Source organism: Elephas maximus, chromosome 23, assembly GCF_024166365.1.
Source record: "Elephas maximus indicus isolate mEleMax1 chromosome 23, mEleMax1 primary haplotype, whole genome shotgun sequence".
NCBI classification, from domain to species: domain Eukaryota; kingdom Metazoa; phylum Chordata; class Mammalia; order Proboscidea; family Elephantidae; genus Elephas; species Elephas maximus.
In genome coordinates this window covers 61460771-61481773 of record NC_064841.1, presented here as the reverse complement: position 1 = coordinate 61481773, position 21003 = coordinate 61460771, and the positions used below count along the sequence as shown (strand labels likewise).

Below are 21003 nucleotides of genomic sequence, written 5' to 3'. Positions count from 1 at the left end.
GTGGTTAAGACCTTGGCTGCTAGCCAAAAGATCAGTAGTTCGGATCCACCAGCCACTCCTTGGAAACCTTATGGTTCTACTCTGTCCTATAGGGTCGCTATGAGTCAGAATTGACTGGACGGCAACAGGTTTGGGTTTTTCCTTTTTTTGGTTTAGAACAATGTTAAGGAGCCCTGGTGGTACAATATTTAAGCACTTGTCTGCTAACCTAAAGAATGTTGTATGAGCCAGCCACTTTGCAGAAGAAAAGACCTGGAGATCTGCTCCCATAAAGATTACAGCCTGGGAAACCCTCTGGGAGAGTTGTACTCTCATATCAGGTCACTCTGAGTCGGAATCAACTCGAGGACACCCAACAACAACAGACCAGTGAAAGCACATAGTTGAAAAGCTCGATAAATATGTATTAAAGGAATCTTGTTTCTGTTCTTTCCTAAATTTAATAATATAACATTACCACTGCCTTCTCCTGTAGTATCAGAACACAATTTGCTGGAACCCTTTACATATGCAACTGTTCTGTACTCCCAAAGCTCGTATGTACTCATATGATCTGTGCTTCTTCACATTAAAAATGAAAAAAGGCAGAACTAAATCATCTATTTCTTTTAAATTTTAATTAAAAAAATAGTGCCAAAGGCTTTGTATGAAAAGATACATCTGTTAATTAGTTCTGCTCTAAATCACAATACATTTTAGGCGTCAAACTTATATCTATTCCGGAATCATGAGTGTTTAAGCAATAGTCTTTAATAGGGGCTATAAAAGCTTTGATCCAACTTGTTCAAGAGAAAAAACCCTAATCTGATATCCTTTTAATGTTGAAATGGATGCAAAGTTCTTAAAGCTGCCACTATTGAAACAAAAGATTAGGCCTTTAATGTTTTATCATAATTACATCGTAAAATATGCATGATTACTGTAGTAGTCTGACATCAGGCTCTGGCAAATGATACACTCCCGTGAAAGAACATTCTACAGCTGCTCTCTGATAAAATTTTTATCATTCTCTGCTAACTCTCACTATCAATCTTTGGCTTCTCTATTATACTCAGATCCCCTCTATTTTTATTTATTTATTTTACTTTCTAAATTTTTGGTGCTATTGCTCATTGCTTTTAGCAAGTGCTTTTTTTCATGAAGAAATTACTATCACTTCCAATCTACATCTATCAGGTTCTTAAGGTTTGCACAGTGCTGGTCTCTGTAACAAGGAGCCCTGTGGCTCAATGGTTAAGTGCTCGGCTGCCAACCGAAAGGCCAGTAGTTCAAACCCACCACCCGTCCATGGAAGAAAGGACCTGGTGATTTGCTCCCATAAAGATTAGAGCCATGCCTTTTTTTTTTACTGCCAATTGGACAATTTTTTACAAGTGTAATTCAGTGACACCGATTACGTTCATCATGTTGTGTGACCATCACCACTCTCCTTTTCCAAATTCTTCCACCATTAACAGAAGCTCAGCGTCCCCTAAGCAATGACTCCCCATTTCTCCTGTTTTTTCCCAGTTGCTGTGGACTAGATTCCAACTCTGGCGACCGCATGTGTTTCAGGATAGACCTGTACGCCATAGGATTTTCATGGCTGTAACCTTTCAGAAGTAGATCGCCAGGCCTTTCTTCTGAGGTGCCTCTGGGTGGTTCTAACGGCCCAACTTTTGGTTACCAGCCCAGAGCTTTTGCACCACCCAGGCCCTCCTCCTGGAACCACTAATAAACTTTGGTCTCTAACTTTGCCTATTTCATATAAGCAGGATCATGCTCCATGAATTTTTAATAAAACAAGGGAGTCTACCAAAGGCTCCACACTCTTTTCTTTCATCTTCATTAAAGGAACCCAGCAGGCCACATTGCACTGTCATACCTACAGAGAAAAACCCCAAATGGTTTTGTCTTCCCTAATAGAGCTTTTGAAAAGAAATAATTTTGAAGAGAAATAATTTTGGAAGCAAAACAAACAAATGATTCCTTGGCTCTTAATACTACTGTCCTGAGATAATCTCTAAAATTTAAATCAAAGATATTCCCTGAAGTCTTCTTTAAAGCAAACAGTACTTTAGCTTATCTAGTAAAGAATGCCTGCCTTGAACATTGTGCTCTTTTAAGAGCTATCTATATGGGATCAAATTGACAAGTGCAACTCAAAAGGGTAAATAAGAAGCTTAGGGGGCAGAGAGTTTATGTTAATGGGGGAGGAACAATTCAGAAAAGGAGGGAGAGAATGGTTGTACAACTCAAAGAAAGTAATCAATGTCACTGAATTGTACATGTAGAAACTGTTGAATTGGCATATGTTCTGTGTATACTCCTAACAACAAATAAAAAGTCAAAAATAAATAACAATTAAATTAAAAAAAAAAAAGAATCCTTGGGATTTCAGACGAACTCCTAAAAGCTATCAAGGCACACTCACAAATGCATTCTTGCTGGACTGTCCCTCTTCCCTAGGAGACAGAGGGTAACTGCGGAGGCTTCCCGAGAGGCCACTGGGATAGCCGCAGGGAAGAAGGTGCTTGTCAAAGAGATGATGTGGCACCAGACCCTGAGCCATAAGGTCCTGTCTTCTCATCACTGCCCCTTCTTCCTACCTTCCTTCACCAAAAATTGAAAGGGCTCACCAATATACCAGAGAAGTCGGTGGGAAGGAGTTCTCAGCCCTTAGTCTAGGCAACAGCAGAAAGCAGGCTAAACAAGTGAGAATACTTTTCACCCTCCGTGAACTTCCAAAAACTCAGCCGTTGAAAATCCAATGGAGCACAGTTCTACTCTGACACACATGGGGTCGCCATGAGTTGGAACTGACTTGATGGCAATTGGTCTGGAGTCCCTGGGTGGCGAAAACAGTTAATGCGTTCAGCTGTTAACTGAAAGATTGGAGGTTCGAGTCCACATGGTGATCTACTTCTAAAGACTCAGCCATTGAAAGCCCTATGTGGTACAATACAGCTCTGGCCCACACGGGGCCCCATGAGTTGGAGTCAACTCCACTGCAACTGGTTGGTGTTTTTTACCAGAGTGGGTCTGGTTTGGGTTTTTTAGATTCAAGATTAACTTTGAAGCCACTTCTCTGGTGATTTAAATGTTTCTGCTGCTCTTGCCAGCTGGGAAGCTATTTTCTTTCTGAAAAGAGCATTTACAATTGATTTCTCTGTTTACATCTATGCTATCTAACCTGCTGGGCACTGCCACTAGCGATAAAAAAAATCTGAAGTTTTTTTTTTTTTCTTTAAGACTCTCTCACTGTATGTATTAAAAAATACATGGCTTCTGCATTAAAAAATTATTTCTGTTGCAACTGGTCTTACACATGCTACTTTCCTGAGAAGGGCTAAAGCCATCCCATGGGGAGTTAGGAGTGCACAGGCTTTCAGATCTCCCTGCTCCGAGCCTGCAGACGGAGGGGGGCATTGGCTGGGTCTCACCACGTCACAGCTGTAGCAGCGAATGGCCAAGGGCCAGGCCGTGCTCCACTTCTGATGAAAGATGACAACCACAGGAATTGGGGGCAGTGGTGGTTCAGCAGTAGATTTCCCCCTTTCCATGTGGGAGACCCAGTTCAATTCCCAGCCAAAGCACCTCGTGCATAGCCACCGCCCATCCGCTAGTGGAGGCCTACATGTTGCTATGATGCTTAACAGGTTTCAGCAGAGCTTTCAGACTAAGGCGGACTAGGAAGAAACGCCTGGTGGTCTTCTTCTGAAAATCAGCCAGTGAAAACCCAGTGGAGCGCAACAGTCTGGTCCCCTTGGGCATGGCCGTTTCGGTGGCAGCTAACAACAACCACCACAGAAATTAGCCCAACACAACACCCTGGGGCTGTTCTCTGTCTTGTCAGATGCTCTGATTATGGAAGAAATGACTCACAGCTACACAGGCCAGAGTGCAGCTGGGCCACCCTCACCCACCCCTGCTGGGTCCCTCCAAACCCTTCAGGATTATTAAAACCACACAACACCCTGTGATTCCATTTCCTTGAGATGTAGGGCAGCTTCTAGAGGATGAAAAATAGAAAATATTTGGGGAAACATGTATATATTATAGAAATTCTTCAATGGAGCAGAAGCAAGAAAAGGAATATACAAATGAAAAATTAAGATGGGTCCCAGAGAAAGCATTAGAGAAAACTGAGTTTTGGGTACATCTCTGTGATGGTTAATGTTATGTGTCAGCCTGGCTTGGCTCTGATTCTCGGTGGTTTGGCAGACACTGGACTGGCTGCTCTTCCATAATGTGATATAATGTAATCACCTTCCATGCTGTGATCTGGTGTATACATTATAGTACATGGGCAGCCAATCAGTTGAAAGGGGAGTTTCCTTGGGGGTGTGACCTGCCTCCAGTATATAAATGGACGCTCTGGCAGAGCTCACTCTCTCTCTCTCTGCCCTGCACTCTTCCTGTTGCCTAAACTCCAGTGCCTGGGACGTTAGCCTGCAGAAGTCTCCTCCCTGCCACCTGACCCACAGATTTGGGACTTGCCAGCCCCCACAACTGCATGAGCCATTTCCTTGAAGTAAATTTCTCTACATAGTTATACATATATTTCACTGGTTTTGCTCCTCTAGAGAACCCAGACTAAGACCATCTCTGAATAAGGTTTCCCTCATGAGTGTGTTTTGCAGAGAAAAATCTAATGGCTCTTTGTGGAACTTCTGCAGTGATCCTGCAAGGGAGGGGAGGAGGTTCATTCATTTCTTTAAGCAGCCTTGGTACCTATAGCCATGCAAGACCTGCCTGGGAGGGTCCCGGGGCCATCTCCCAGGGCCTCACAGGTTTTGAGCCTGACCCTGGGTCTCAGAGGACCAGGTGGTTATGATTTTGGAAATCTGGGAACTAGTCATGTTAACCAAGCTCAGAGACTGACGTATAAAAAAAATAAGAAAGGTAATTTCTCCATTTTCAGTGAGGTACCACTGCCTGCAGCCAGACTTGAACGTTCCTGATTGTCACTGCAGCCACCACGTGAGAAGCACACTTATGAACGGAATGCAGCTCAATCCAGCACAGTAACACGGGACCCTGGAACTCTCCAGTCAGCAGCCTCTGTCTGGAGGCCCGAGATGGGAGGCCAGCTACGATCAGAGGGCTGCTAGGCAGGCCCAGGGTCAGAGCTCTGGGAGGAGCTGTGTGATTTGAGTGCTAAGGGGCAGGGCAAATGGCCAGTTGGTCAGTGGGCACCCTGCCAACGTCTCCTGCCAAGAATGGATTCGCCCTTTGCTCTGGGCCAAATCAGGAGACTCCTCCTGTGATCACTACATTACTTTAGGGATGTCAATATATTCAGTCAAGCTGGAGGCCAACTTTGGACTCAGCCAGTTTATCTCTAGGGAGCCCTAGTGGTACAGCGGCTAAGGCTGCTAACCGAAAGGTTGGCAGTTCGAACCCACCAGCTGCTCTGCAGGAGAGATGTGGCAGTGTTTCCATAAGGATTTCAGCCTTGGAAACCCTATGGGGCAGTTTTACTCTGTCCTATACGGTTGCTATGAATTGGAATCAATTTGACGGCCATGAGTTTGGTTTGGTTTAGAATCTATCTCTAGGGAGCCTTGGCATGCCTTTATTTGAATCCAACATACATGCGTTTCATAATTCAGCTTAGCATACAACATTTTTTTGAGCACCTATTTGTGCCAAGGAGTCCCTAGGTGATTCAAATGGCTAACGCACTCAGCTGTTAACCATTCTGCTCAAATCTGCCCAAAGGTGCCTCGGAAGAAAATCCTGGCGATCTGCTTCTGAAAAATCAGCCATTGACCACCCACGCCTAACAGATCATTGTCTGCTCATTTGCCACGTTATATTCACTTGTGTGAATATGAGGTTCTCCCATCAGAGGATAAAGTTTAGTCAATTTGAAGAATATACTTATTTCGGAATTTTTCTTCCTTTGGCCTGAAGCCCTGGTGGTGTAATGGTTAAGCGCTCAGCTGCTAACCAAAAAGTGAGCAGTTTGAATCTACCCAGCGGCTCTGTGGGAGAAAGACCTGGCACAGCCGAGAACACCCTATGGAGTGGTTCTACTTGGCCACATGGGGGCGCTGTGAGTCAGAATCAGCTTGACAGTGCCTACAACCACAACAACATTTAAACATGGAGGTTAATTTAATATTCACATAATTTGATAGGTATTAGGAGTCTTCGCGTGGTACAAATGATTAATGCGCTCAGCTGCTGACTGTAAGGTTGGAGGCTCAAGTCCACCCAGAGGCACCTCGGAAGAAAGGCCTGGTGATCTACGTCTGAAAAATCAGTCACTGAAACCCCCACGGAGCACAGTTCCACCCTGACACATACGGGGTCACCACGAGTCAGAGTCGGCTCGACAGCAACTGCTTTTATCCAACTCATTACGATCGTCAAACTCTTCTAGTCAAAAATGTCCATTTCTGACCAAGTACATCCACCAATTTGCTTAGAGAGAATATTTTGTTTTCACAATTCATTGAGAATATATAACAAGCTTTAGGACGGCCAGGTGGTTATAGGTCATATCACAATGACATCATTCTCTTACCTCCTGCAAAAACTTTTCACTCATTGGACTGAAATGATGTCCTGGGGGCTTGATTCCAGACACCATCAACCCAGAGCTGAAGACCCTTGGCTTTTGCAAGTCTGGCTTGAATTTCTCATAGAGGGTGGCAGGCGGCTTGAGGTCTCCACCTGCTGTCTTCTCCTCTTTGGGAAGAGGCATGCTACACGCAGGCGGGGCGTAAGGGAGCCCCATTGGAACCAGCGAGGCATCCACCTGGCCCAGAGCCTGAGGACCCCTCCTGATGTAAGTGATGATTTTGGGTCTCACGTGCTTGGGTTTGGGCATGATGACAGGCTTGGCTTCTGTCCTCTCATCTGCTTTTTCAACCTGGCCATTCTCCATTCCCTCCTGAGAGGAAGGCGTGTCCTTGGAATGTGTGAAGACAGGCTTGGGGACCCCACTGGGGCAGATGTTCTTGTCAGGCACTTTCGGGGGAGTGTTCAACAACTGCACACTGCCGGGGGCAGGTGGGGCAGCCACGGAGAACCCCGAGTTCAAGCCCAACATGCCAAGATCCTGGACACTGCTACTGGCCAGTATGGGCTGGTGGGTCACGTTCACTGTTGGGATACTGAGGGGTGCTGGGATGTTGAAAAGGGAGTTGGCTCTTGCTGGGGTACTGTCCGTCTCAGTTGCATTTTCTAGAAGTTTCCTAGTTTCAACAGCAGATGCAGTCATCTGTTTGTTTTCTCCTGCTTCTGAGCTGCTGCTTTGATGGACAAGGGGTTCAGGGACCCCAGTATTGTTTTCTCCAGCAGAAGAATCTGAAGCCAAAGACATGGCAACATCCATGTTCCCACTGCCCAGTATCCTTCTTTTCTCACTGACATCAGGGGGCTTGCTGCTGGGTGGATCACCAAGACTAGAAGCTGCCTGACCTTCACCTGGTGAAATATTTGGTGGTGTTTCACCCAATTTCCTACCTACACTTGGTGAAATTTTGCCAGTGGAAGCAGGGCCCTGTGTATAGATGGTTTGAAGAGAATCTTCATCATCTAGGTCAACCTCTCTCTTCTCATCGTCACGACTTCCTCTTCCCAGCCCAAGATGGTGAAGATTGTTGTTGGGCAGGCTACTGACTGCACCTGTGGCTTCTTGGTGTGAGGGAGGCTTCTCTGCTTTTCCACATGGCTCTTTTCTCTCTAGGGGTAATGTACTATCTTCCTTACTACCCCCCAGACATTCTGCCTGAGTAGACTTTAATTCCTGTGCAGCCCTGGGTTGAATATATTTCAGCTCCGTCTTGGGCTCTTCCTTTCCCTGAACTAATTGTGCTTCAGGCTGACTTAGGATTTCCTTAGAGCCTGACATGAAATGCAGAGTAGGCTCCGTCTGTGAGGAACGTGATGTGCTCTCATCGCTAACATTCAGTACACTTAGCCCCTCCCTTTGGGTCTCTGAGGGGGTGGTTTCCTTGATTTCTGAGGTAGATGGTTTAGGATACAGCCCAAGCTTTTCCTCTGAGGCTCTGTCAGCTGAGTGAAAAGCTGCCTCTAAAAAGTGGACTGACAACGTCTTCTGTGGTTTCTCCCCACCTCCAGACACAGGACACAGGGCTTGGGTGGCATCCACTGAGGCAGGCTGGAGACGCTGCTGATTCCCGCTCCCAGCATGCTCCTTGGTGAGCGCGTCCATCTGAACAGCATAGCCACTTGCTCTTTCCGTGGAATGTTTCCTCAGCTCCTCGCCGTCAAGGGCCTTTGCCAATTTATCCTTGGGAACATGCTGGGTAATGTCAGCATCCCTTTTAGCCAAAACCTCCGGACATGCCTCACTTGAAACAGTCCTCCAGCCCGGCAGGCTAGGTCCCTGAACACCCAGGGGAGTCTGCAGAAGAGCTGTGCCTTTCTCCATGGTGTGCTCACTCAGCTCCCCGTGAACTGCTGAAGAGAGCTTACAGTCTTTCAGGCTGGCGGGGCTGGCCTGAGAGTCCTTCCCAAAGCCCTGAAGCTTGTGGAATTCCTTACTGAAATGGGTGATATTTTCTGGCTCCCTTGAGTTTGCATTTCCGGTTTCATCTGCCAGGCCACACGTCTTCAACTCATCATGAGGGGAACTGGCCTCTCCCGTGATTTGATTGGCGTTTGTATCTCCCAGACTGAGGATACTCTCATTATTATTTTTCACTCCATTTCTGTTGTCCCGCAACTGCGTGTAACATGACTTCTTAGGAGCCATTGGAACACTCATTGTCACCCCTTCACGGGGGGGTTGTGTGCCATGCAGTCCTCCTCAACAGGCAGGGGCTTCCTTCAAGCTGCAATTTGACCAACAGGAAGTCCTCAAGCTGCTTGCTGCCCCCGGACAATGTCACGTGATGATGCTGCTGCCATTTTAACACCAGGCATTGTCTGGGCGCACAGCACAATGACGTATCGGTTGGGTTTCCGCTGAATGAGAATCAACTAGTCCAAAAGACCTATAGACAAATAAAAATACATCTGCGTTAGGTCAACAACAAGAGATACTTAGGAGACAAAAGCGTAGTATATGTAGATTCATTCATGGCTTTCATACTATCATTTCATTCACCCAATCAACATATTTCTCAAAAACCTGTCAGGCAGGGGCTCCTCCTGGCCAAACACTGGGAAATTGATACCATGTTACAAGTGGATAAAAACATACTAAATTTTATAAAGGAGACCTGGTGGCGCAACCAGTTAAGCGCTTGGTTGCTAAACGAAAGGTTGAGGGTTTGAACCCACCCAACAGCTCCTGGGGAGAAAGACCTGGCAAGCAATCTGCTTCAGTAAAGATTAAAATTAAAAAAAAAAATAAGATTACAGCCTAGAAAATCCTAAGGGGCAGGTCTACACTGTCACATGGGCTCGCTAGGAGTCGAAAATGACTCAACAGCATCTAACAATAACGACAAATTTTAAAAAGCTGCAAGTCCATACAGATGATAAAAAATAAAAAAAGGATAGAGGAGAAGCTAAGGCTCTTCTTTACAGAAGAATACTAACAGAAAAATGACAGAATTAGGAAAATCGCCCTGTAGCAATGATCGCAACGATAACTGTTTTGTGCAAAGGCCACAAATGGACGCTCAAAACATTGGATGAAAAATTGCTGGGGAACAGGTTACTTACAGGGTCTCAAAGTATCATCCCACAGACTACTCTATTTCTTACTAAAGCAAAGTTTTATCTTTACAATGGAGCAATCTGGAGGACATGACCTTAACCACAGGTTCACATTTCATATCATCAATAATGAACATTGACATCACATGCCCTTGAAGCTAGGTCCTTCTCAGCACGCACAGCACTGATGTAGTATTCTCACCATAAATGCTCAATCTGAGTTTAACTGTGAGGAAATAAACAGAAATTCAAATTGAGGGACATTCAACTCAATAACTGGCCTAACTCTTCAAAACAGCCAGGTGGTATCTGAACACAATGCATGATCTTGGACTGGGTCCTGGATTTTTAAAAAAGTCAGCAAAAGACATTATTGGGACGATTGGAGATCTAAATATGGACTGTATGTGAGGTAAGAGTATTGCATCAATGTTACACTATTGGGTATATACCAGTAATGTGACTATGTCGGAGATTATCTTTGTCCTCAGAAGTATCATGGTGTAGAATTTAGGTGACACATGACATGATGTCTAGAAATCATTCTCAAGTGATCCAACAAATAAAAATGTGAATGTGTGTGTGTGAGAGATAGAGAAAGCACGAACATGGCAAAAGATGAGCCATTTGAAAATCTAGGTGAGTCACTCTATTATAGCTGTAACTTTTCTACAGACTTGAAATTTTTCAAAATAAAAAAGTTGGGGAGACTCTTGATTCCAGCCTTCAGGGTTCCATGATCTGGCCCCTACAGAGCTTTCTACCTCCCTCTCTGTCTCCAGGCTGCAGCCGCACTGGGCTCATTCCTCACATTACACATTGCTTCCTCCCTGCACCAGGACCTTTGCACCTACTCTCCCATCTGCAGTGGAATGTGGAGTCCTCCCCCAGTCTCATCCAAGTAACTGCTACATATTCTACAGTCCACAGCATAAATACCACTTCTTCCAGGAAGTCTTCCTGAGCCACTGGAACAAATTAAATCTGTCTCTGATGAACATTCATGACATCTTGTAGTTTGACGTTGAAATATTAAATTAAAAAAAAAAAACCTTCAGATGTGCTAGACACCGGAGATAAATATTGTTCAATATCTGGAAAATGTATTAGGCACTTAATACTTATTTACAGCATGAATGAAAGAATAAACAATGACGAAGATAAAAGTTGTTTCTTTCCTCATAGAGTTTAAAATCTAATACAGTAGTCCCCAATTTAAGACATATTCAAGTTACAATATATTCCCACTTACAGCTGTCAGTTTTTTTTTTCTGTACATCTTATTGTTAATAACGTGTACTACATACAATGTCGCAATGCAGCAGGATTGGCTGATGTTACCATTCTCTATAAGTTTATATGTAATGTTTACAACCCCCGAGACAAAAAAGATCAGATTTATAAAGACATCGTTAATAAAAAAAAAAAAAAGGCAATTAAAAAAAAAAAAAAAGAGGTATTTGACTTACGTCAGAGCCAATTTACGAAGGAGTCTTCAGAATGGAACCCCACCATAACTCGGGGACTACCTGTATTTAATTCCCTGTTAAAGTAAGTTCACCCATCATCACTAAGTCATTCAAGTCAAGGCTAACACTGTTTTCTCTACCACTCTGAGTGCCTTTTATTAGAACTGAGGGTGGTAGATTTTAACTGTAACAAAGTTATGCCCCATCCCTAATTCCCCCAATGGATATTCAAAGTTAACAGTCTCTCACACCTTCCTATTCCTTTGTACAGACAATACCAGTATATACACCGTATTTTTTGCAAGTAATGCGCCCACATAGATAGCGCAACCGCACATATAGTGAGTGGCATAGTGCACTTACAAAAATAGTACGGGTGGAGAGGGGTTACATGGTTGGCAAAAAAATGTAGAATGTGCACATTATTTCCATAAAAATACGGTACACTACACAGGAGGTGTTTTTGTTTTTACTGAAATAGGTTACATCCTTTCATCATTATCTAATATGTTATTCATATCATAATCATCATCTCATATATTATTCATATATGTGTATGTATGTGGATGCATGTGTGTGTATTAAAGCAAAATGATATAATGAACATCTGAGAGTCTACCACCTGACCCTAGGGCTGAAAGATTCCCATTAACTTGCAGCTACCTCTCTGCCCCTCTTCATTCCCAACCCCTACCTTTCCAACTTAATTTTTCACTCGACAACCTTCCCTAAAAAAAAATCAGTTGATAGCATTCTTCTTTCCTTTCATTTCTTTGGCGTCCGTGTATAAAACCCTTTGCTGTTGAATCGATTTCAACTCATGGCAACCCCATGTGTGACAGAGTAGAACTGCTCTGTAAGGTTCTTTTGGAAACCTTTATAGAAGCTGATCGCCAGGCCTTTCTTCTGTGGTGCCTCTGGGTGGGTTCGAACAGCCAACATTTAGGTTAGCAGTGAAGCACAAACTGTTTGTGCCACCTGGGACCTCATCTATGCATAAACATGTATTTTTTGCATCAGTGAGATCATTTCACATCAGCTGGTTTGTTAAGTCAGTTTTTTTTGTTTGTCCTTCCTCCCTTTCACCCCAAGACACATTAGCGTACTGGTCTCTTTCTTTCCATGCTTCCCCCAGGCTCAGTAGCCCTCCTCGAAGACTCACACCCATACACATACATATGTGCTTTCTATTCCCATCGTGCTGCCCGTCCCTCTTCTCAGTGTCTCACTCATTGTCGTCATCCTCCCCACTTCCTTCATCCCTGTCTCCCACTCGGTTTCTCCTTCTCTTTCCTCTCCTCCCAGGCCTGTCTTCAGTAAGCCAGTGGCACCCCAGGTCTGCCTGACCCCAGCACACCCCTCAAGCCTAACCCAGGTGTTGATACTCTGATCCCGGCCTTAGTTTCCTCACACACAGAGTATTCTCAATATTTCTTTGGTCAATTTTATTATTTTTGGTTGTTGTTTCTGCTATTTGCTCCCATGGTGTTTTTATTTATTTATTTTGGTGAAAGTACACACAGCCAGAGACACCCCATTACAATAATTTCTACAGGTATAATTCAGTGACATTGGTTACATTCTGCAAGTTGTGTTCCCATCCTCACTATCCTTTTCCATGTTATTCCACCACCGTTATCTTATACTACTAGCACCCAAGCTTCCCATTCAACCTTTGGAGTTGCCATTGTCGAATTGATCTCACATAGATAATTCTTTAAAAGAGCACAATGTCCAAAGTAGACATACGTTACTAACAAAGATAAGCTTTTTTTTTTGGTTCCAAGAAGACTTCAGCGAATAGTTTCAGTTTAAAAGTGTTTCCCTTGAATGTATACATGTTCTCGGGCACAAATACAAAAGGCACTGCAAAACAGAGCTCTGGTGACAACCATTTAGGCAAATCAATAAGACAGCAGTTTAAAAGAATACTTTGTTCCCTGGGTCCATAAGCAGACAACCCAGCGAGCCATGAAGAGCAGAAAAATCCACCAATAAGGGCCATCCACAGACAGTGAGCTTCCCTAACGCTCTGCAGGCAGAACTGTAAGCATGAAGCTGAGAGTCCCCTTTGGTTTGAATTGGTGAGGCTGGGAGACAACTCAAACTCTTCTCAGCAGTAAACAACAAAATAGAACACTATATAAACCACAATCCACAATGTGGCTGGTAGAAAGTGACAAGCAGATATAAAATCAGTGTCTTGCTCTAAAGCGTTGTAGTTTAATTTTTAAAGAACTGTATCATAGATGTTCTTTGTCTCCATCAGTAAGCAATAGCTATTACTCACTGGTAAGTGGATGGAAAGCTGGAACCACCTGTTGCTAGCAGCCAACAAGTTGACTCGGATTCATGGAGACCTTATATACAACACAACAAAATGCCGCCCCCAGTCCTGTGACATTCTCATGACTACCAGTATGTTTGAGTCTATTGCAGCAGCCACTGTGCCAATCCATCTCACCGAGGGCCTCCCTTGCTCTCACTGGCCCTCTACTTCCCCAAACATGATGCCCTCTGCCAGTGATTGATCCCTCCTGATGACGTGTCCAAAGCAAGCAAGTTGGACAACGTTCTGTTGTGATCCATAACGTTTTTATTAGACCCTATTGATCACAATGATCTGATCCCAGTATGCATAGGATCACCTTAAGTCGGGGCCCACTGGATGGCAGCTAACAACATTCAGAGATTGCCAGGCCTTTCTTCCTTGTCTTAGTCTGGAAGCTCTGCTAAAACCTGCCCACCATGGGTGATCTCGTTGGTATTTAAATTACTGGTGGCATAGCTTCCAGCATCACACAAGCCACCAGAGTACGACACACTGACAGATGAGTGGTACTGGATATTCTGCTCAGCCCTTTTTCATATTAGGCTATTTAATATCTGCGATGGCCTCTAGAAATAGCTCTTAACATCCACCTACTTTTTTTTTTTCCAGGTAAGGAAACAAAAGCTCAGAGAGGGTGACATTCCTTAGGACACACAGCTAGGAAGCGGCAGAGCAGAGACAAAGACAGAAAAGTAAATGCCTGCAGAAAGCAGGAGCTGTAAAGGAAGGCTGCCCGTGGGTGAGACCGTGCCAACCTCATGGGAGGAATCCAACGTGAAAGCACTGTCTAAGAACACGAATGGAAACGCCAAAGGAAAAACCAAACAAGGAGAGAAAGCTTAAACAAGATCAAAGAAGTCATTGAAAAGACCTTCTTGAATTACATAAGGCGGAACTGTACACAGGAGGTTAGGGCTCACGCTTCCTTCCTCCCCCCCCACCCATTCAACCCTGCTTCACACTCCCACCACAAAGCTATCAGTCTGCCAGAAGACGATCCCAAAGCAAATACAAACAAGAGTTTTTTTCTGGACTTGGGTTTCAATTCACAGTTCCCTACTAAGATAAAAACCCAATAGCTCTACCCTCTGAGAGTCAAATTCCAGTTCAAACACTACCTCCTACATCAAGCCTCCTCCTGGCAAAGGAAAAGTGAAGAAGGAGCTACATATTGTCCCCCCATGCCCTGAACCCCAAATCTTTCCTCGGGTACTGTAATGCTATGTTTTTTCATTATAGTTAAGTAAATTTTATTTTATTATTGTTAACCATGTCTTTTTACTTTAGTTATGTGTGTCTTCTGAGGGCAATGGTGGTTCAGTGGTCGACTTCTCCCCTTCCATGCTGGAGACACAAGTTCAATTCCTGGCCAACGTACCTCACGCACAGTCCCCAACAGTCCCTCAGTGGAGGCTTGCGTGTTGCTATGACGCTGAACAGGTTTCAGCGGAGCTTCCAGACTACAGTGGACCAGGAAGAAAGGCCTGGAGATCCACGTCCAAATATCAGTCAGCGAAAACCCTATGGATGACACCATTACGATCTGCAGCCGATCATGGGGATAACACAGGTCCAGGCAGCATTTCCTTCCTTGTACATGGGGTTTCCATGACTCGGGGTCGACTCGAAGGCAACTCACAACATCAGCATGTGTGTCATTTTTATTACAGTTATGTGTGTCTCACACCCTTTATTAAACTATAAGCTCATTAGGTTTAAACTTCCATTTCCTGGTGGTGTCTGGGACAGCACTTTGCACATAGTAGGCGCTTTGGGATGAAGTATCTCATCTCAACTTGTCCTCAACAATGGCTCTATTATTTCTGTCAGATCTTTTAAGATAGTGATTGTAAAGCCATCATTTCCAGCTGGGTAACTCTTAGGCACCCTCCTCCCCCAACAGAAAGGGCTGTATCAGAATATCCGGGGGAGATTATATGAAAAAATAAATTCTCATCATCACTTTGATGTATATTTGTCTTAATATTTCATTTATTCACAGCATAAATAAACTCAAGGAAGCTTTTGAGATTTCTATGGTATCAGAAAGAATCCCTGGTGGTCCAATGGTTAAGTGCTCGGCTGCTAAACAAAAGGTTGGCGGTTCAAACCCACCCAGTAGCTCCTGCTGAATCCTGCCAAATAATGTAAAATCTAACAGCTGTTCTGCTTTCCTCATCTTCATACAGGAGCCCTGATGGCACAACAGTTAAGCACTTGGCTGCTATCTGAAAAGGTTGGTGGTTCGAACCTACCCAGTAGCTCCAAGGGAGAAAGACCTGGCAATCTGCTCCTGTAAAGATTATAGCCTAGAAAGCCCTATAGGGCAGTTCTACTCTGTCATGTGAGGTCGCTACAACAACAACTTTATAAAAAATTATATTATTAACATGATACACCAAACCCGTTGCCATCGAGTCGATTCCGACTCATTTGGACCCTCTAGAACAGAGTAGAACTGCCCCACAGGGTTTCCAAGGAACACCTGGTGGATTCGAACTGCCCACCTTTTGGTTAGCAGCCAAGCTCTCAACCACAACATCACCAGGGCTCTGTAATAGAATGTTAAAGACTTCAAATATATGCCCAGTAAAAATACTCCTATAGGGTAGTTCTACTTGTCACATGGGGTTGCTATGAGTCAGAATCGACTCGATGGCACTAACAATATCTTACATACCTAACACGGAGAGCGCATCACATTTTATTAGAATATACAGATAGAACTTTGTTCAGGAGGAATATCTTTTTTCAAAGTAGCAGAGGCTATTTGACTTTTATGTTGAGAAAAAATTGTAAAGAACATCACACGTGCATACTTGGAACGCTGCTCTTTCGCCCTTTACGGAGGGCTAGGAAAGGAGGTGGGAACTTGATTTTTCATAGGTTCAGCCAATCTGATATTTAAGCAAAATGCTGTGTGCATTGATATTTCAAGTTTTACACAATAAAAATGCTGCGTGTTTCTCGAAAAAAAAGCTTCAATTTCATTGGCCAGCAGAAAGCATTTGTAGTTTTCCCCTGTAATGAACAAATCCTTCTTTCCAGGACAGAATTTCACCCAGAAAACATAGGGTATTCATTCCTTGCTGGTTATGCTTAATATTTCTTTTCTTGGACTTATTAAAATGTAAGTATTTGTGCTGCCAATTATAAAACGAATGGCTCTCCATTGTATAAAAAAAGGAAGGTGAAAAATATGACAAATCCTTCCCCCACCCCCAACGAACAGAGTTTGACTGGACATTTTCTTTCTTCTTCTTTTTTTCTTTGTGCTATTTACATTCATGGGAGGAGTTCCATAATCTACTTCTTAACTTAGCATGTCCTGGGCGTCTTGACATATAAACACATGTAGTAAATACTCTACCATCTTTTTTAAATTTTAAAATCTTTATAATAATAATACCATGGATAGGTATTATTATTATTATCCCATTTTACTAGCAAATGGCTATGGCAGAGAGAAGTGAAATAATTTCTGAAAGTAAGTGGCAGAGCTGGGATTTGAACCCACAGTCCACAGTCTTAAAACACTATGTTAAGCTTCCACAGAGTCCTTAGCCTTTTAAATGTGAATGGTTACCAATACCCTGTTACTTTCTTTTGTTTTTACTTTACCCCTAGTGAGGTTTCAGCCCTTGGGTAGTGCAGTCTGAAAGAGGCTGTTACCCTAAAGGTTGGCAGTTTGAACCCACCCGGGGTGCTGTGCAAGAAAGGCCCTGGCAACCTGCTTTCATAAAGATTACAGACAAGAAAACTCTATAGAGCACAGTTCTACCCTGTATCACGTGGTTAGTGAGGTTACACATTCTTTCATATAATTTTTGGCTATTTGTATTTCTTCTTTGGTACTGCCTATCTCTAAAGTGGAATTATTTTTAACTATTGTTTCTAGTGGCAAGCACTGGAGACAAGCTATTTCTAGAATCCAGGTTTTACCAAGAGAAACTAAGATATTAGAACTTAACGGATTTGTTCCAGAATCAGGATCCGATAAAAGACCTCTAAGGAATCCCTGGGTGGCACAAATGGTTAAGCACTCAACTACTAGCCAAAAGGTTGGCAGTTCGAACCCACCCAGAGGCACCTTGGAAGAAGGACCTGGTGATCTGCTTCTGAAAGGTCACAGCCTTGAAAACCCTATGGAGCAGTTCTGCTTTGCACTTGTGGGGTCACCATGAGTTGGAGATGACTCGAAGCAGCAAACAACAACAAATGACCTCTTGACTCTGCCCACCTTACACCCCTAGTCCCACCCTCTCTTAGTCTTCCCTACTTGAGTTATTGATGCCTTCATTCGCCTCGTCACCAAAGCCTGGAATCTAGAGCATCCTTGGCCCTTCCCTTTAACTCACACCCAATCCATCAGCAAGAGCTTTCAGGTGGACTTCCAAAATTAATCACCAGTCCATTCACTCTTCTCCATCGCCATCACCACCACCACTGCCCACATAACCACGACAAGTCTCCTACCAGGTCTCTGCCTTCTAATCTTACTTCTCTAACAAGCCATTCTCCACACAGTAGCCAGAGTAACATCCCAACCTGTTACTCAGATAGGAGTTCCTGGGTGGTGCACATGGTTAACAACATGGCTGCTAACGGAAAGGTCAGAAGTTTGAGTCCACCTAAAGGCACCTCAGAAGAATGGCCTGGTGATCTACTTCTGAAAAATCAGCCATCGAAAACCATATGAGCACAGTTCTACTCTGACACACATGGGGTCGCCCTGAGTCAGAATCGACTCATCAGCAACTGGTTTTATTAATCAGAGATGACTTCCCTGCTACAAGTCTTCAGATGGCTTCCTTGCCTTCACCTGCCTGGTCGTACAACCTCTCTCATCTCCACTACTCCCCTACCTCCCTCTCTGAGCTGTAGCTCCATGGGCCTTCCTGCCCACTGCCTTTGCATGTATTTATTTATATATATAAACTTATTTTGTTGTTGTAGTTAGGAATATACACAGCAGAACACAGAACAATTCAACAGTTTCTACATGTACAATTCAGTGACACTGAGTACATTCTCCCATTTGTGCAACCACTCTCACCCTTCTTTCCTGAGTTGTTCCTCCTGCATTAACATAAACTCACTGTCCCCTAAGTTTCCTTAGAAAGCTTTCGAGTTGCTGCTGTCAATTCAACCCATATAGATAACGATGGCACTGGGTTTTTTTTTTTTTTAGATAGATCTTAAAAGCACACAATGCTCGAGGCAGGTGTTCTTTGCTAATTAAGCTGAACTATTATTTGGTTTTCAGAAGATTTCAGGAATAGTTTTGGTTTAAAGTTTAAAGATTATCTCAGGGCAATAGTTTCAGGGGTTCATTCAGCTTTGATGGCTCCAGAAGGTTTGGATTTCATGAAAATTTGAAGTTCTATTCTGCATTCTCCCCCTTTTGATCAGGATTCTTGTGTAGAATCTTTGATCAAAAAGTTCAGTAATGGTAGCCGGGTACCATCTAGTTCTTTGGGTCTCATGGCAAAGGAGGCAGCTGTTCATGGAAGCAATCAGCCACACATTCCATTTCCTCCTTCTATTCCTGACTGCCCTGGTGGCACAGTGGTTAAGTGTCCAGCTGCTAACCAAAAGGTCAGCAGTTTAAACCCACCAACAGCTCTGTGGGATGTGGCAGTCTGCTTCCAAAAAGATTACAGCCTTGGAAACCCTGTGGGGCAGTTCTACTCTGTCCTATAGGGTTGCTATGAGTCAGAATCAACTGGATAGCAATGGGATTCCTGACTTTCCTTCTTCCTCTATTGCTCTGGGCAAACAGAAACCAATTGTTGTGCCTTGGATGGCCACTTGCAAACTTTTAAGACCCCAGGCAGCATGTAACAAACTAGGAGGTAGAACAGAAGCACTAAACGTGTTATTAGGCCAATTAACTGGGATAGCACACAGAAGCATGACCCCAACACTAAAGCTAAGCCCTTACATTTGAACACTCTACAGCCAGATCCTTCTTGTATTTCAGTTTTCAGGTTAATGTTCTCTCTTGAGAGAGGCTTTCCTTGAGAAGTCATTCTCTCTCCCCGATCACAGTACCTCACTATTTCTTTCACAGCTTTCCCCAGCGATCCTACACATTGGTTTATTTGTGCATTGCCTCCTCTCCCAATAGAATGTAAGCTCCGTGAGGTTAGGGATCCTGTAAGTCCTGCTCATCCTTGGTCCCCAGTGACCAGAAGAGCATCCAGCAGGTTGTAGTTCTTTTTTTTTTTAATAACTTTTATTAAGCTTCAAGTGAACGTTTACAAATCCAATCAGTCCGTCACATATAAGTTTACACACATCTCACTCCCTACTCCCACTTACTCTCCCCCTCTTGAGTCAGCCCTTTCAGTCTCTCCTTTCTTGACAATTTTGCCTGCTTCCCTCTCTCTCCATCCTCCCATCCCCCCTCCAGACAAGAGCTGCCAACACAATCTCAAGTGTCCACCTGATATAATTAGCTCACTCTTCATCAGCGTCTCTCTCCCACCCGCTGACCAGTCCCTTTCATTTCTGATGAGTTGTCTTCGGGGATGGTTCCTGTCCTGGGTCAACAGAAGGTCTGGGGAGCATGGCCGCCGGGATTCCTCCAGTCTCAGTCAGACCATTAAGTTTGGTCTTTTTATGAGAATTTGGGGTCTGCATCCCACTGATCTCCTGCTCCCTCAGGGGTCCTCTGCTGTGCTCCCTGTCAGGGCAGTCATCGATTGTGGCCGGGCACCAACTAGTTCTTCTGGTCTCAGGATGATGTAGGTCTCTGGTTCATGTGGCCCTTTCTGTCTCTTGGGCTCTTAGTTGTCGTGTGGCCTTGGTGTTCTTCATTTTCCTTTGCTCCAGGTGGGTTGAGACCAATTGCTGCATCTTAGATGGCCGCTTGTTAGCATTTAAGACCCCAGACGCCACATTTCAAAGTGGGATGCAGAATGATTTCATAATAGAATTATTTTGCCAATTGACTTAGAAGTCCCCGCAAACCATGTTCCCCAGACGCCCGCGCTTGCTCTGCTGAGCTTTGAAGCATTCATTTTATCCCGGAAACTTCTTTGCTTTTGGTCCAGTCCAATTGAGCTGACCTTCCATGTATTGAGTGTTGTCTTTCCCTTCACCTAAAGCAGTTCTTATCTACTGATTAATCAATAAAAAACCCTCTCCCACCCTCCCTCCCTCCCTCCCCGTAACCACAAAAGTATGTGTTCTTCTCAGGTTTACTATTTCTCAAGATCTTATAATAGTGGTCTTATACAATATTTGTCCTTTTGCCTCTGACTAATTTCGCTCAGCATAATGCCTTCCAGGTTCCTCCATGTTATGAAATGTTTCAGAGATTCGTCACTGTTCTTTATCGATGCGTAGTATTCCATTGTGTGAATATACCACAATTTATTTAACCATTCATCCGTTGATGGACACCTTGGTTGCTTCCAACTTTTTGCTATTATAAACAGAGCTGCAATAAACATGGGTGTGCATATATCTGTTTGTATGAAGGCTCTTGTATCTCTAGGGTATATTCCTAGGAGTGGGATTTCTGGGTTGTATGGTAGTTCTATTTCTAACTGTTTAAGATAACGCCAGATA

At 43.9% G+C, this 21003-nt stretch overlaps 1 protein-coding gene across 7 annotated transcripts in view; it reads right to left on the bottom strand.

Moving 5' to 3' along the window:
* Nucleotides 1–21003, bottom strand: part of MTUS2 (microtubule associated scaffold protein 2) — a 763477-nt gene that overhangs the window by 522727 nt on the left and 219747 nt on the right. For all 7 annotated transcript variants that reach the window (XM_049867778.1, XM_049867774.1, XM_049867779.1 and 4 more), the window contains one exon: nucleotides 6515–8954. In XM_049867778.1, the coding sequence (XP_049723735.1) occupies nucleotides 6515–8725 (2211 nt within the window). In that variant the 5' untranslated portion in view covers nucleotides 8726–8954. The remainder of the gene's footprint in view (nucleotides 1–6514; nucleotides 8955–21003) is intronic.